The sequence below is a fragment of the Notolabrus celidotus genome, chromosome 12, assembly GCF_009762535.1.
Source record: "Notolabrus celidotus isolate fNotCel1 chromosome 12, fNotCel1.pri, whole genome shotgun sequence".
In the NCBI taxonomy this organism is placed as follows: domain Eukaryota; kingdom Metazoa; phylum Chordata; class Actinopteri; order Labriformes; family Labridae; genus Notolabrus; species Notolabrus celidotus.
In genome coordinates this window covers 5,183,017-5,196,222 of record NC_048283.1, presented here as the reverse complement: position 1 = coordinate 5,196,222, position 13,206 = coordinate 5,183,017, and the positions used below count along the sequence as shown (strand labels likewise).

Below are 13,206 nucleotides of genomic sequence, written 5' to 3'. Positions count from 1 at the left end.
CGGCTCTGTGTATTACAAAGACATTTCAATCTGTTCCAGATATGATGAATATTCTTTCTAATAAGACTTTCTCTACAAAGTCAAAAACTTTCTTACTTCTGGGTTCCCCTTTGAGACATCTAATGCATATGAACAGTCGTGCCTCTCTTGTCAGTCTAAGCTGCAAGTGTTGTCAATAATTATGACTCAGGTGTGTCAAATACTTGATCCTGATTGGTCAAAACGACATAACAACTATGGGTTATTTTTCAACAGCAAAGTGTCACCAGGGACAACCTGATCCCAAACATTGAATTATCAATCCGTGGAAAGGAGTCATGCATATTTCACCTCTGCCTGTTGACACTGTGGCAAAAATGTTAAAAGGTTACGTTTTTGCTTTTAATTTATTTCTCAAACATAAAACTTAAGCTGTGTGATTACTTTCTGACCAGTCACCAGCAGAGAAAAGAAGAAAAGATAAAGTACACAAAGAGAGGTTAATGGAGGTGACTGGACAAACTAGTGAAAAGAGCTGGCACTGTGATTGGAACCAGGTTGGACCCACTGGGGGGCTGTGGTGGAGAGATGCACACAGAAGAAGCTAGAGGCCATTCTAAATTACACAGATTATCCACTTCACAACTTCTTTGTGGACCAGAGAAACAGCGGCAGTGGACGGCTCATCTCTCTGCGCTGCAGGACTGAGAGATACAGTTTTATGTGATTTTTTATAATTGTATGTGCCAGACACCTGAATTTCCCTTCGGGGATTAATAAAGTACATTCTATTCTATTCTATTCTATGTTAAAAGACACAATGAGGTGAGTAAAAGAGACCTGGACCAAACCGATACAAGGCAAACACAAAAAAGAACAAGGCAAGCGGCTTGGCAGTGTTGGAGGACCGGTTCCGTGAAAAAAGACTCTGAAAGTTACAAAGCATAACCCTTCAACATATGATTTTCAACTTTAGACCTTTGTAGCCCACTATGGATTTGCCCATGTGGATCTATTTGTGTATATATGAGAGCCTTGACTGTATTGCTCTATCTCATTGTTGTTCTTCTGAAGACACTTTGATCCGCTTTGCAAAGTGTGTGAATACAGCTTATAAAGTCAAGTTAACCAGACTAACTTAACTTTGAATTTAAGTGGTAAGTAGTCTGATCAGTTCATGCGATCGGCCTGACTAACCCAGACTTTGTTTATGGTCCTATTCTCTGTTGGTGTTATGTTGCAGCAAAAATCAAAGCTGATTCTACTTTTGTTCCAACACAACCTGGTTTGTGTTTTGCCCCTGTCCTCTATCGCACTCCTCAACAAGGTGGTCCAAGGTAAAAAGACAAAAGTGAACCACGTTTCCTACACAAGTCAATTGTTTGTCCAAATGCAACCTTGATGATCCAATATCCACTTTGTCCAGAGCACGCTGAGGCCCTCTCTCATCTCTCTAATGTCTGCCTGTCCTGTTTGTCCTGCAGAGATCTCCCAATGCTACAAATTTAATATACGAGCACTAAGTTGGCAGTCAGACGTTGCAGTGCAGCCAACACAGGGTTTGATATAATCAACACTGAGCCAGTCCAACTCCTGAAGTGATTGCATGTTGTTTTCAGCAAATCCAAAAAGCCAAAAAGGTTGGTTTCTTTTGGTCCAACATTCGCTCTGAGCAGAGAGCAGCAGCTTCGTAAAGAGAACAACAAAGAGTGTGTGTTTGGGAATGTGAAGCAAGCAGGACAACACAAACCTTTCCTGTCTGTGCCGTTGGGGACCTGCGAGGTGTTGATGCCCTTGGCGATCTCTTGGTTGGCGGTGTCCTTGGTGACCGCTGAGCCTTTGAGCTTACTCTTCGGAGCGTCCAGGGCTTTTAGCTTCTTGGCATGTTTGGTCCCCTTGTAGTGGGCCAAGGCCTGGCTCTGAGAGAAGAACAAATAACAGGCTCGATTTAACGCTGGGAAAGAGGCTAAACACACAGAGCCAGGATGAAATGAAATATGAAAACTAGAGGAGCACGGTCAGAGTCAATGAAGCAGACAAGACACAATTAGTAGGGGCAGTTGATACAGACAGCAGCCAAATGAAAAGTTAAAGCCTTTGGCTGTGTTTTTGCCAGTTTTAGAAAAAAATGATTCCTTAAAAAATGTTGAACAACACTCAGATAATTGGTTTTCTAAATAGTTTGAGTCCTCTATTTGTATCTATTGGGAAAAGAACCCTTAAATCAGCATTTCCACTTCCTCCAAAAGGATTTAAATGAGTAATTTTGGCATTTTGAACTCCAGATTGTCTTTTGTTCCACAAATGTTTTGCAAAATTTGCCCACTTATCAATCATTCCCATTTCTCCAGCCCTTAAATAGCCATTGAGATTTCAAATGTCTCCAATTTAACAGTAAAAGGTTAATAATGAACGACCATTCCGTGTGAATACAAAGCTCATTTCTCCACTGATGAAAATACACCAGCATGTCAGCGTCGGAGGAATCTGCATGACCCATGAAGTGTAATTTGAGGAGTGGCTATTTGCTTTAAAGTCTGAACACGTAGCGTCACCAGGATTCACCTTCACAGCGGATTCAGCCCGGCACACAGAAGTGGGACATATGCAAAGACTTTGAGCTGTCCTTGTTTACCTCTGCAGACTTCCCTGCACACCTTGCCTGTGGCAGGAGGGGAGGTATCAGGAGGGATGCGGGCTGCCTCTTGGAATAAATAAGTGCACCAAACACACATCCCCAGACAACGTTTGTAAATGTCTTTATTTATGGGTCTCAGTGGGGATATTCACTAAACACTGCCGGGACAAAGAGACCATCCTGTGCTGTAATGTATTAGCAAAAAGTAGTCGTGTTCCCTTTTTCAGTAATGAAGAGAGGCGGAAAGTTAAAAACTGCTACTTCAGACTGAAATTACTGTAGAAGATGTCTTAAGAGACACACTTTTAATACCTCATTCTTCATTCAAAATGTAAACTGCATCCTATACACCCAAGCAACCAGTATACCACACTCAAAGAAATCATTTGTTGGGTGAACGTAATAAAATTAAGGAAAGAATTTCCACCTAATTAAAATGATTTCATTTACTTACTAATTGTAAATATGTTGAGTGAACATGAACTTTTTTAAAGTTATGTTTTGGGGCTTTTTCACCTTTATTGACAGGAGAGCTGAAGAGAGACAGGAAGTGTGGGGAGTGGAGAGTGGGGGAGGACATGCAGCAAATGGTCGACCGGCTGGGAGTCGAGCCAGCAACCTTAGACCGCTAGGCCACCAACGCCCCAATTCAAGTCAGTCACAGGCGATCTCTCCCATCTCTCCATAACGGCTCAGAAGCACTCTACCTTGGCTGATGAATAGGGCCTGTCACACATTACTGCCACCTTCTGCTCTGGAGAGGTATTGCAGATGGGGTTCCTTCCTAAACCCATTAGGTTGTGATGACATAAAGCAATCTTGTAGTTTTAAGGATTTTTCATGTCATGTTAAAACACCATGATTTACATGAGCTACATTTTACTTATGTTGATAAAACAGACACCCATGTTGCTTTTTTTGAGTGCATGCAGAGAGAGGTATTCTATTGTGTTGCCCAGATAGTAAATTGAAGCCCAAACATTATATGAGGTACATTCAGCATAGAAATGTTAATAAAGGGCTTCTCTTTGTTCTCAATCCAGAGCTTATATTTTTCAATTTTATTCAGGTACAGAATATGAATCCATTCAATGAATACCAAAGTCTTCACGGAAATTGTAGCACTTCTACTAGAGGAAAGGATTGAGTACTATTATGCCACCTCTGGTAAGTATTGTTTACTGTTTGGTTTAATTGCCTTATTTGTCAAGTCAAATTTATTTATAAAGCACATTTAAAAACACAGCAGAAGCTGATCTAAGTGCTGTACAACACATAAAAAAACACAATGTGAGACCAAACAAGCAATCATTTAAAAAAGAGCCAAACAAACAACAAGGAAAGCACAGCATTGAAAATGAGAACCTATTCAGGGCGAGAGGACTCAAATGCTAAAATATAATAGTGTGTTTTGAGGCGAGTCTTAAAAGAGTCGACAGAGGGGGCGGCCCTGATTGAGGAGGGGAGGCTGTTCCAAAGACGCAGGGCCTTTACACTAAAAGCACGGTCGCCCTTCAGTTTATATTTTGACCGAGGAACTGCCAGGAGACCAATGTCAGAAGACCTCAGAGGCCTGGAGGTTTTGTAAGGGCTCAGGAGGTCAGTTATATAGGGTGGGGGCAGACCGTTCAGAGCTTTAGAAACAAAAAGGAAAATCTTAAAATCAATTCTGAAGTGAATTGGAAGCCAGTGGAGGGAAGCCAAGACGGGGCTGATGTGATCCCTCTTCCTGGTACCAGTCAGAAGCCTGGCTGCAGCATTTTGGACCAGCTACAGGCGGGACAAGGCCGACTGACTGATTCCAGAATATAAGGAATTACAATAATCAAGGCGGGACGATACAAAGGCATGGATGACTATTTCAAGGTCGATTCGAGAAAGAACTGGTTTTAACTTTGCAATGATTCAGAGCTGATAGAAACTGTTTTTTTTACCACTGATTTTACCTGAGAGTCAAAGGTGAGGGCTGAATCCAAAATAAATCCAAGGTTTTTAACAGATGGTTTGATGAAGATTGACAGATGGCCTAGGTTATTGCAAATTAGTTCGGTGGCATCCTGAGGGCCAAAGAGCACAGCTTCAGTTTTACTGTTGTTAAGTTGTAAGAAGTTTTGAGCCATCCAAGTTTTTATATCTGCAAGCTTATTTGTTTGATGTCAAGGTTTCATTTGCAATCTTTATCATACAGTATAAACTGCTGTTATATGCATTAACAATTGTAGTGAGGTTCCCTCTGGATGTCAAACGCTGCAAAAGAACTGCAGACATGGTAACTTTAGTCCAACATAAATGATGGGTTATATAACTCAACTTTGAAACATTCAATAAAGAAAGGTTCAAATAACTTGTGTCACATGGTGGAATAACAAAACTCTCTTCTCGTACCTGGCACAGCTCTTCGTCTCACTCTACTGTTCTCTGCACGCTCTAGGTGACGTCATTCAGTTACTTAAAGGGGAGCTTAACATGCTTTAGCTGTTTCCTCTTTTAAACTTATGTATTAAAGAATGACCACAAATGTACAAATGATGAATTTAGAATTAGATTTAAATGAGCTTAAATTGTCACATTATGTCTCTTACAACAGTATTGATTTTTAATATTAATTGTCTTTATTTCAAAGGACATGTGATAAGTTCTCATGACAAATTAATCTGAGACGCTTCATTAAGTTTGTGACCAAAACTCCTGTTTTGATGTTGTGTTTGTTTTTGGCAGAGATGGTGTGTTCGCTGAGGGGTAGTAAATCTTTTCTCCTTTCATACTTGAACCATTTTTTTGGATGAGACATCACTTTTCAAAGACTGCACATCTTGTTCTGGCATGAAACTATTCATTCTGACCTACATTCATCTCTCTCCAGGTACCACAGACATAACTTATTCTCTATGTCACGAGGCTGGGGTGATATGGATGAGTGTTTAATGTGACTGCGCCAATAATTCATCTTTCATTAGAGCAATGAAGTGGAAGAATGACCTGAACTCTGAGTCTGACACATGCATGATTAAAAGTGGGAAGGAAATCATTTGTTTTCCCTCCAGGTGATCTGTGAGGGGGGAAAGACATCAAGCAAACCAGAGACAGGAGGTGTTTCTAGGATTCAGAGAGAGAGAGAGAGGCTGTCTGGAAACGCAAAGGTCACAGTTTGAACCCCACTCTCTGCATGAGCAGACGTGAGCTAATGAACAGGAAGTGATGTGTGAGTGTTAGCTTCAATGTAGGCTAGGCTTTAGCCTTCAGTTAGAGGCTGGAATAACAATATATCTTTAAGTGCCTCTCACTGTCTGGGATGAGGTCCCATTCCTTCTACCAGAGATATAACACTTTGGTGGATTTTACACAGGAAACCAGAGGAATAGTTTATCTGTGTGCTGTTTTTAAGTTGGGGTTTCAATTCTGGTAGTTTAATAATAAAGTATATTCTAATATTGCAGTTTGATTGGTTGTTATTCATATTAAATGCAACAGAAACACTCCAGTGATAAAATCAAGTGTGTGACTTCAAGTTCTGAATTAGACGTATGGGCCCTGGGTGCAGATTTAGCTTAGTGGTTAGGTAGCACGTTCATATAGCTGGTGACCCAGGTTCAGTTCCAGCCTGTGGCCTCATCCGTACATGTAATTTCCCTACTCTCTCTCCCAGTGTCTTAATCTATCCACTGACCTGTGCTCTTTAATAAAGTTGCTAAAGCCTCAAATTCACAAGTTAAAAATCAAACAAACACCAAAAATAAAAGGTATGGACTGTTAAAGCTGCTGCAAGAAACTGTTGGTTTGTGTTGGTTTTGGCACCCCCTGTGGACCAAGATGTGCCTCTTGTCTTTTCTGATCTGTCCTGCACATACAATATCTTATCATGCTGTATTTTAAGAGTCAAACTTATCACTAATCGTGTACATTTGCCCTGGACAGTATAAACAAAGACAGTCTCTGCAGCATGCTGTTCATCAATTTGTGTGAGCCCTACGCTGTAGCAGGTTTATAGACATTAAAATAACTACACAGCGATAATCAATCTTACTGCCGGTAGTCTGGTTTGCTTTTGTAAGTCATAGAGAGATAATAATACTAATTTCAGTCTATTTCATAAATGCAAAAAACACATGAGCTTTAACTTCTTTTACCAACGCTTTTCAAAACAGGAAAAAGTAGTACTGACGAGGAGATTCCACACCTATATTTATGTTTATCTGTATAGTGGTCTTTGTGAAGATTTTTCACTTTGGTTTCTCTACACTTATCCAACTTGAACAGCCTCAAACCTTTATAAAATACATAGTCTTGTGATCTTAGTAAATGCTCTATTGGGGTATGTAAGGCTAGACTTTAGCCATATGTTCAGACTCATATTTGTATCGACCTTTAAGGGTTAAAAAATGGATGTGCCTTCATCCAAGGAAGTAAATCATCTTGTAAATTAAAATATGGGCACCAACAATAATACATCTGCAACTAGTTGGTATAAAAATGTAAAGACACAGTGAGCTTAACCATAAACTTGTTCTGATTTCCCTTCAATCATCTGAAGACTGCTGACTTTTCAAAGATCTCTTTTGTCACTATCTTCTAAACTCTACCGCCCATTCTTGAATGGATGTGCTCTAGGTAACCTTTTTCCTCTTCTTCTCTATTCGTTTTTAAAACAGGGGAACCGAAGCCTCTTTGAATGTCAATGGACCTGGTCATTGACCTGCTTTTATAGAGCTTTGAGATTGAAATGAGCTTAACGATGTTGAACCATCAGGTGTGTGGGGAGTCGTTGAACAGTTTAAGGTTTGAAAAGGTTCATGGTAATGTGAAAGCCTCTGTAGGCAGGCAACATGTTTCAGTACAATGGGGGGAACCAGGTGGGATTTTGCATGTGCTTCAGAAGTTAAGACTTCAACTGAATGGAAGTTTCATGAGAATCCATGTCTTGTGAGCAACAAAAGTTGGCCTTTGAATACACAGAGAGATGTATTCAAAGGCTAAGGATGTTTTCTCATCAATCAGGAGTTAAAATATGAGAATGATATGATCCTATGTCTGTTTTTTAGATTTAACTATAGTTTATCATATACAAATATGTGATGACAAGAAGGAGTTTGTGTTAAAACATCACCACTTAGTTAACTTATATGTACTTACTCATCTGGGTGCTGCACAATACGATCTAATAAATGCATCATATTAATGCAAGCATTTATAAAACCAGATGGGTTTCCATTCCTCATGTGGCTAATATCAGAATACATTTCAAACTAATATATGCATTTAAAAGAAAATAACAACTGCATGTTGTTTCATCGGAATCACTTCTCTATCCTGACAAGAGCAAGAAAAAGACACAAGGTTGTATCATTTATGACACAATATGTTGTGGTTTTATTTTTCAAATCTGATGTTCTGGTTTGTACCAATCTATTTTGTTGTGCTTTAAATCTTTGGGATTTAAAAATGAGATCTCTGAGTGAGACGGAACAAGATGAAGTCTTAACACCCGCCACTCGAGTTCCAGCTTTTCCCTCCATGCAATAAGACCTTATTAAATTACCAGTTCAGACTGGTTCAGGAGATAGTTTCAGAACAGGAACAAAAACATTTTGTAACACATGTCAGGATGTGCATGTGTTTGTTGTGCGTCTTGTGTCTTTGGTACGCTGTAACGCTAAAGTAAAAATCACTCTCACAATCACTGAATGTTCACTTCTACAGGATGACAGCAGAGCTTTATCACTGTGCTGCAGGGGAATCTGTCTCAGCTGTATTCAAACACGCACAAAACTCAAAAATACGTCCCACATTTTCTGGGATGGGCTAACAGCTGAAATGTTACCGGCCAGCCCCATAGTGAAATCTAAAAACTAAGTATTCCAGAAATTTCCCCAAGAGCTTGTGTGTGGGGATCATGTTTCTATAGTGGGACTGGCACAAACCCAGAAGAGAAACATGTAACCAGACAAGTAAAACATCTGAGGATGAACAGGGAGGATCATTTTCAGGATGAGAATCGCAGAGTGTCTGCACGTCCGTCCGTTTACAGGTGGTATTGATATAATGCCAAAGCTGTTATCATAGCAGAGGTCTCTGTTGCTTCGACTGCATTCCTGATGTACATATAAAACTGAGACTTCTGCAGCATGCTTTAGATGCAATGTTTCACCTGTTGATTCTCAAGAGAGTCATGTTGGTATCTGTAGGAGTAAGTAAGTTACAGTCTCAGGGGGGGGCAGTGAGAGATAGAGATTTGAGGTGATGCCACTGGGACACTTCAAGGACACACCCTCAGATCAGTGTCATTGTTCTGTCTGTTTCTGTGTAAAAGAATGTGCAAAATGCGACAAAAGGTTCTTGAAACCGCTTAAATTGGGCTATCAACATGGAAATCACTCCCCCACCTACCCCCTACCCAAAAAAGGTAAAGTCACCACCCACTCTGATTGGAGCCTTTAAATATCTAAGCGGTAATCCTCAGAGTCAGGCAATATCTGACTCTAGGGTGGACAGAAGAGAAAGACCATGTCAGCAAGCAAGATCATCAAGTACCTGCTCTTCACCTTCAACTTTATATTCTTCCTGGCCGGCATCATCGTCCTCACTTCATCTGTCTATGCCAGGAACAACCAAGCAGACTACCAGATCACCGACGAGATCCTCCCAGGCGTGGACCTCTTGATTTACGTCAGTGCTGTGACTCTGATTTTTGGCTTCCTGGGTTCTTACGGAGCGATCACAGAGAACCGCTGCCTGCTGGGCCTGTTCTTCTTGGGTCTGCTCAAAATGTTCATCCTGCTGCTGGCTGTGGCCGTGTTGGGAGCCGTATCAAGAACAGACGAAGCCCAGGAGGCGGTGGAGAAACACTTGAAGCAGTTTGTCCCGCTGATTGCACAGATTGAGGACATCCAGAGGTCGTTTCAGGACCTGGAGAGGAACGGGTTCTGCTGTGGTATGTTTGTCGGACATCTTGATTGGGGTAACTCAACTGTGGTGCCCAGCTCATGTAACTGCACAGATACAACCAAGAACTGCACTATGCTGGACGGACGTGCGATTTACTCCACACCGTGCATGGTGTACATGATGACCTGGATGGACAGGGTGTCAGTCTCAGTCATGGGGGCTGCGTTTGGATTAGGTGGTTTGATGATTCTTGGGATGGTCTTCTCTTTGGTGCTTATTTGTAAGACCACTTATGACAAAGGCAGCATCATTTGAACTCACAGAGCATGGGATTTAAATGCAGGAATGATCACCCTCTGTGTCTTTGGCATCTATTTTGAACACTGACTCTTGTAAAATATTGCATTTATTAGCAGAATTAAACTTTATTTTGACAATGAAAGTCCTCTGACTCTTTTGTAAAGGATGATATTATGATTAATATGATGATTAATGCACACGTCTGCACTCAGCTTTTAGTGGGAGATAGATACATACATGTATTCAACACTGGCTGTAACCTTGAGGTACTTCACTGTGATATATTGCTACTTCAAGACTTCATTGTATTATAACTCAAAGGGAGACATTGTGCTTTCACTCCACTTCACTGAGCAGTACCTATTATCTGTAGATATGTTCCTTTATATCCTAAGAATGATCGTATTACGACGTCATTAAGCACTTTTTATTGATGGAGGTTTCTTGGAAAAAAACCAGCATCTGTTTCTTTGTGCTCTGGTCAATACAAAGATAAACATGCTCCTATTTTTACACCTTTATAACACAGCCACACATACTTATCACGAGTTGTATGATTGTAGGTGGTTACATGAAAGAGAGCCTGAGATGAAACAGAGTATCCAATACATATGCTCACAAGGAAGGCTGCACATTTTCAGTCCGTCTCCAAGGTAATCCCGCCCTTCATTGTGACAGAAAAGTCACCTGGCCAAAACTTCCAATAACGTTCACTGGGAATATGTTGAGGCACAACACCTCCTATCTGCAAATGTAAAATTTTCAGATAGGAAGTTTTGCGCTTTGGCCATCGAAAAGTTTCACTAAGAGAACAAGACAAAACAACAAATAATAACACGTAACTATTACATCAATTGGTAAATTAGAAGTGTTAAGGATGATCCTTTATCCAAGTTTAAAAACCTCCAATTGAATTGTGCATTCCAGTTTCAGGTGTAATTGAGGCTTAGACCAGGATGAGGGAGCAAAAACATTAAAAGCACTATATCAAAATCAGAGCGAGTCTGAGGAATCACAAAAAGAATTGTCCATGGGACCGAAGATTACAGCCTGTGATGACTTAAGGAGTCAATGAAGACCATAAATAAGACCCCGGACATGGAGTATGGTCTGAAACCCAACAATGGTGATCACCATCTTGGAAATGCTGACTCAAACTGACTTTAAATTGACCTAGCACTAGGCAGACAGGCAAAGTTAATGAGGTATTGGCCTCCACTCTGACAGCTACATTGTGCTGTTAGAGTACATTGTTTGTGGAAAGAGGAATGACCCAGTCAGACAAAACTGGCTGTAAACATGTTTTGTTGAATGGGTGTGTTATGTGGCTTCCAGGGCCTTTGGTGCCAGCCTCTAGTGGACACTAGAGGAACTGCATTTTTTTGCACTTCTAGATCAGTTTCATTTCTCGACAGGAGGTCACCGCTTGGTATCATTGATAAAAAACTAACCAGTGGTTCTTTGTGCATGGGGATACTGAGGTGTGGTCTTCAGCTCTCCAGAGGACTGGGTGGATGTTTTGCATGTGTATAGCTGTGATGTTATAGTGATGTTTTGGACGAGCTTTACACTCCTAGGATGACTCTCTCCAAACATCTGCATCATTAAAGGCTTTTCATTCCAACCTTCTGTTGTTCTGGGTTTGAACTCTTTGAATATAGGTCATAATAATTGAGTGTTTAAAATCAGTGCCCCAGAAAAAACAGCTCCAAAGCCACGATTAAGGAGGAAGTAAAATCAAAGGATTCAAACAAAGTGAACATTTCCACAAACAAACCCTCCATGACATCAAATCTGTCTTTAGAGCTTATTCTATATAAATACTTATATAATATGTATTAGTTGGGTCTCTGTAACAGCAGGAGTCAATATTTTTGAGCAGCCTAAAACACTAGCAGCTGTGAAACTTTCTTCATGTCCAGCTTTTTCTCTGTTCTGAATAAATCGGAGCAGAAACAGTCCATTGTTTATGGAAGAAATTGGTCATAGGCTTATAAATCCAACTGAGTTCATTAATAATAACTCAAGAACAATGAGTCCTGCTGTCACGCTTAATAAAATTTCATCTCTTTCTCAGCAAAAAGTAGACGGCATGATGTTGTAATTACAATTTCAAACATTTGAATACAACCAGGTCTAAAGACAAGCCTTGATTCATTAAAAGTGAACATTTCCAGTTTATCTTGTTTTCCTGCCAGTCTTCCCGCTCTGTAATCAGATCCTCAGATGATTTGAGTGACTCATACCACAGAGGACGACGCTCCCTGCATATTTAAAGTAGCTTCCATTAATTAAATGAGATTTTTAACTGTTCTTAGCCACACAGGCTGATAGTTATTTCGGAATTTAGGTTGCTGGCAGTCAATTTTAAAGGTACAGTGTAGTAGAAATGGGAATATTTAGCGATAACAAGCAGTCTTATTGAAACGCTCCCTTGCTCACCGCCCTTGTTGGTGAAGCGACGGTTGCCTCTGAGGACGCAAAGCTGCTGTGATGCATGATAAGTATGATCCTCTATACTTGCCAAGCTTTTTACCATCAAGAACTTCTATCAGGACAAATTATTTCATGCACAACAACCACTCTCTTCTCCTTCATATTCCAACTGCATTTGGTGCAGCCACTCATAAAATACAAAAAGTCACTAGTTTGTCCCTTCTGTGCTACTGTAGCAACAGTGGTGCAAGATGGCGGCCTATACGCAGGACAACCTGCTCTTATGTCAGTATTAAAGGCTCATTCTGAGTGAATTAAATGTATATATTTTTAATTCAGGAGATGAACACTATATCAAACATACTTGTGAATATTAAATCTCATTTCTGCTAAGTCTGTTTCTCTATTACTATTTTTGGTCCTGTGTGTGTCCGGAGATCCTGTGTAACCATGGTCGCATTGTTTACATACAAGATCAGCTGTTAGCAGCCCGTAGCATGTCGATGCTAAACAATGCTAGGCTCAATGTTCCCTGCAAGCTGAGGAGAAGGAGGCAAGGATGACATGCTAGTACTTTGGTGCAAGTTAGGAAAAGACGACATCGACCTGTCCTTCCACCCACCGTTATGGGGACTGTAAGATTTATCTATGATAAGGTGGACGAGCTAACCCAGCACCAGAGGGAATACTGGCAGAGTAGCATCATGTTAACAGAGCTAACACCAGACACCAACGCCACATTGGAAGGATTTCACCTGCTGTGGGCGGACAGGATACAGGAGAGCAAGACAGAACTAACTGATGAAGAAGGCCAGCTCAGTCCTGGACCCTGTGGAGGTGGTGGTCGACAGGAGAATTATGGCCAAGCTGTCATCTCTGATGAACATTTCTTTTCTACATATATTCTTGTAGGGACGTTGTGGGACGAATAAAGGAGTATCTTATCTCTTATCTCTTAAATGTCTCAAATT

The 13,206-nt window shown here is 40.7% G+C and overlaps 2 protein-coding genes across 2 annotated transcripts in view; one reads left to right on the top strand and one right to left on the bottom strand.

The window, feature by feature from the left end:
• The window catches only part of znf385d (zinc finger protein 385D), a 137,971-nt gene that overhangs the window by 53,994 nt on the left and 70,771 nt on the right, over nucleotides 1–13,206 (bottom strand). Inside the window, exon 4 of the mRNA XM_034697091.1 lies at nucleotides 1,730–1,898. Within this exon, the coding sequence (XP_034552982.1) occupies nucleotides 1,730–1,898 (169 nt within the window). The remainder of the gene's footprint in view (nucleotides 1–1,729; nucleotides 1,899–13,206) is intronic.
• LOC117822391 (tetraspanin-8-like) lies at nucleotides 8,801–9,936 on the top strand. The gene has a single exon (XM_034697092.1). It carries the CDS (start codon nucleotides 9,119–9,121, stop codon nucleotides 9,812–9,814), a length of 696 nt encoding a protein of 231 aa, XP_034552983.1. The 5' UTR covers nucleotides 8,801–9,118; the 3' UTR covers nucleotides 9,815–9,936.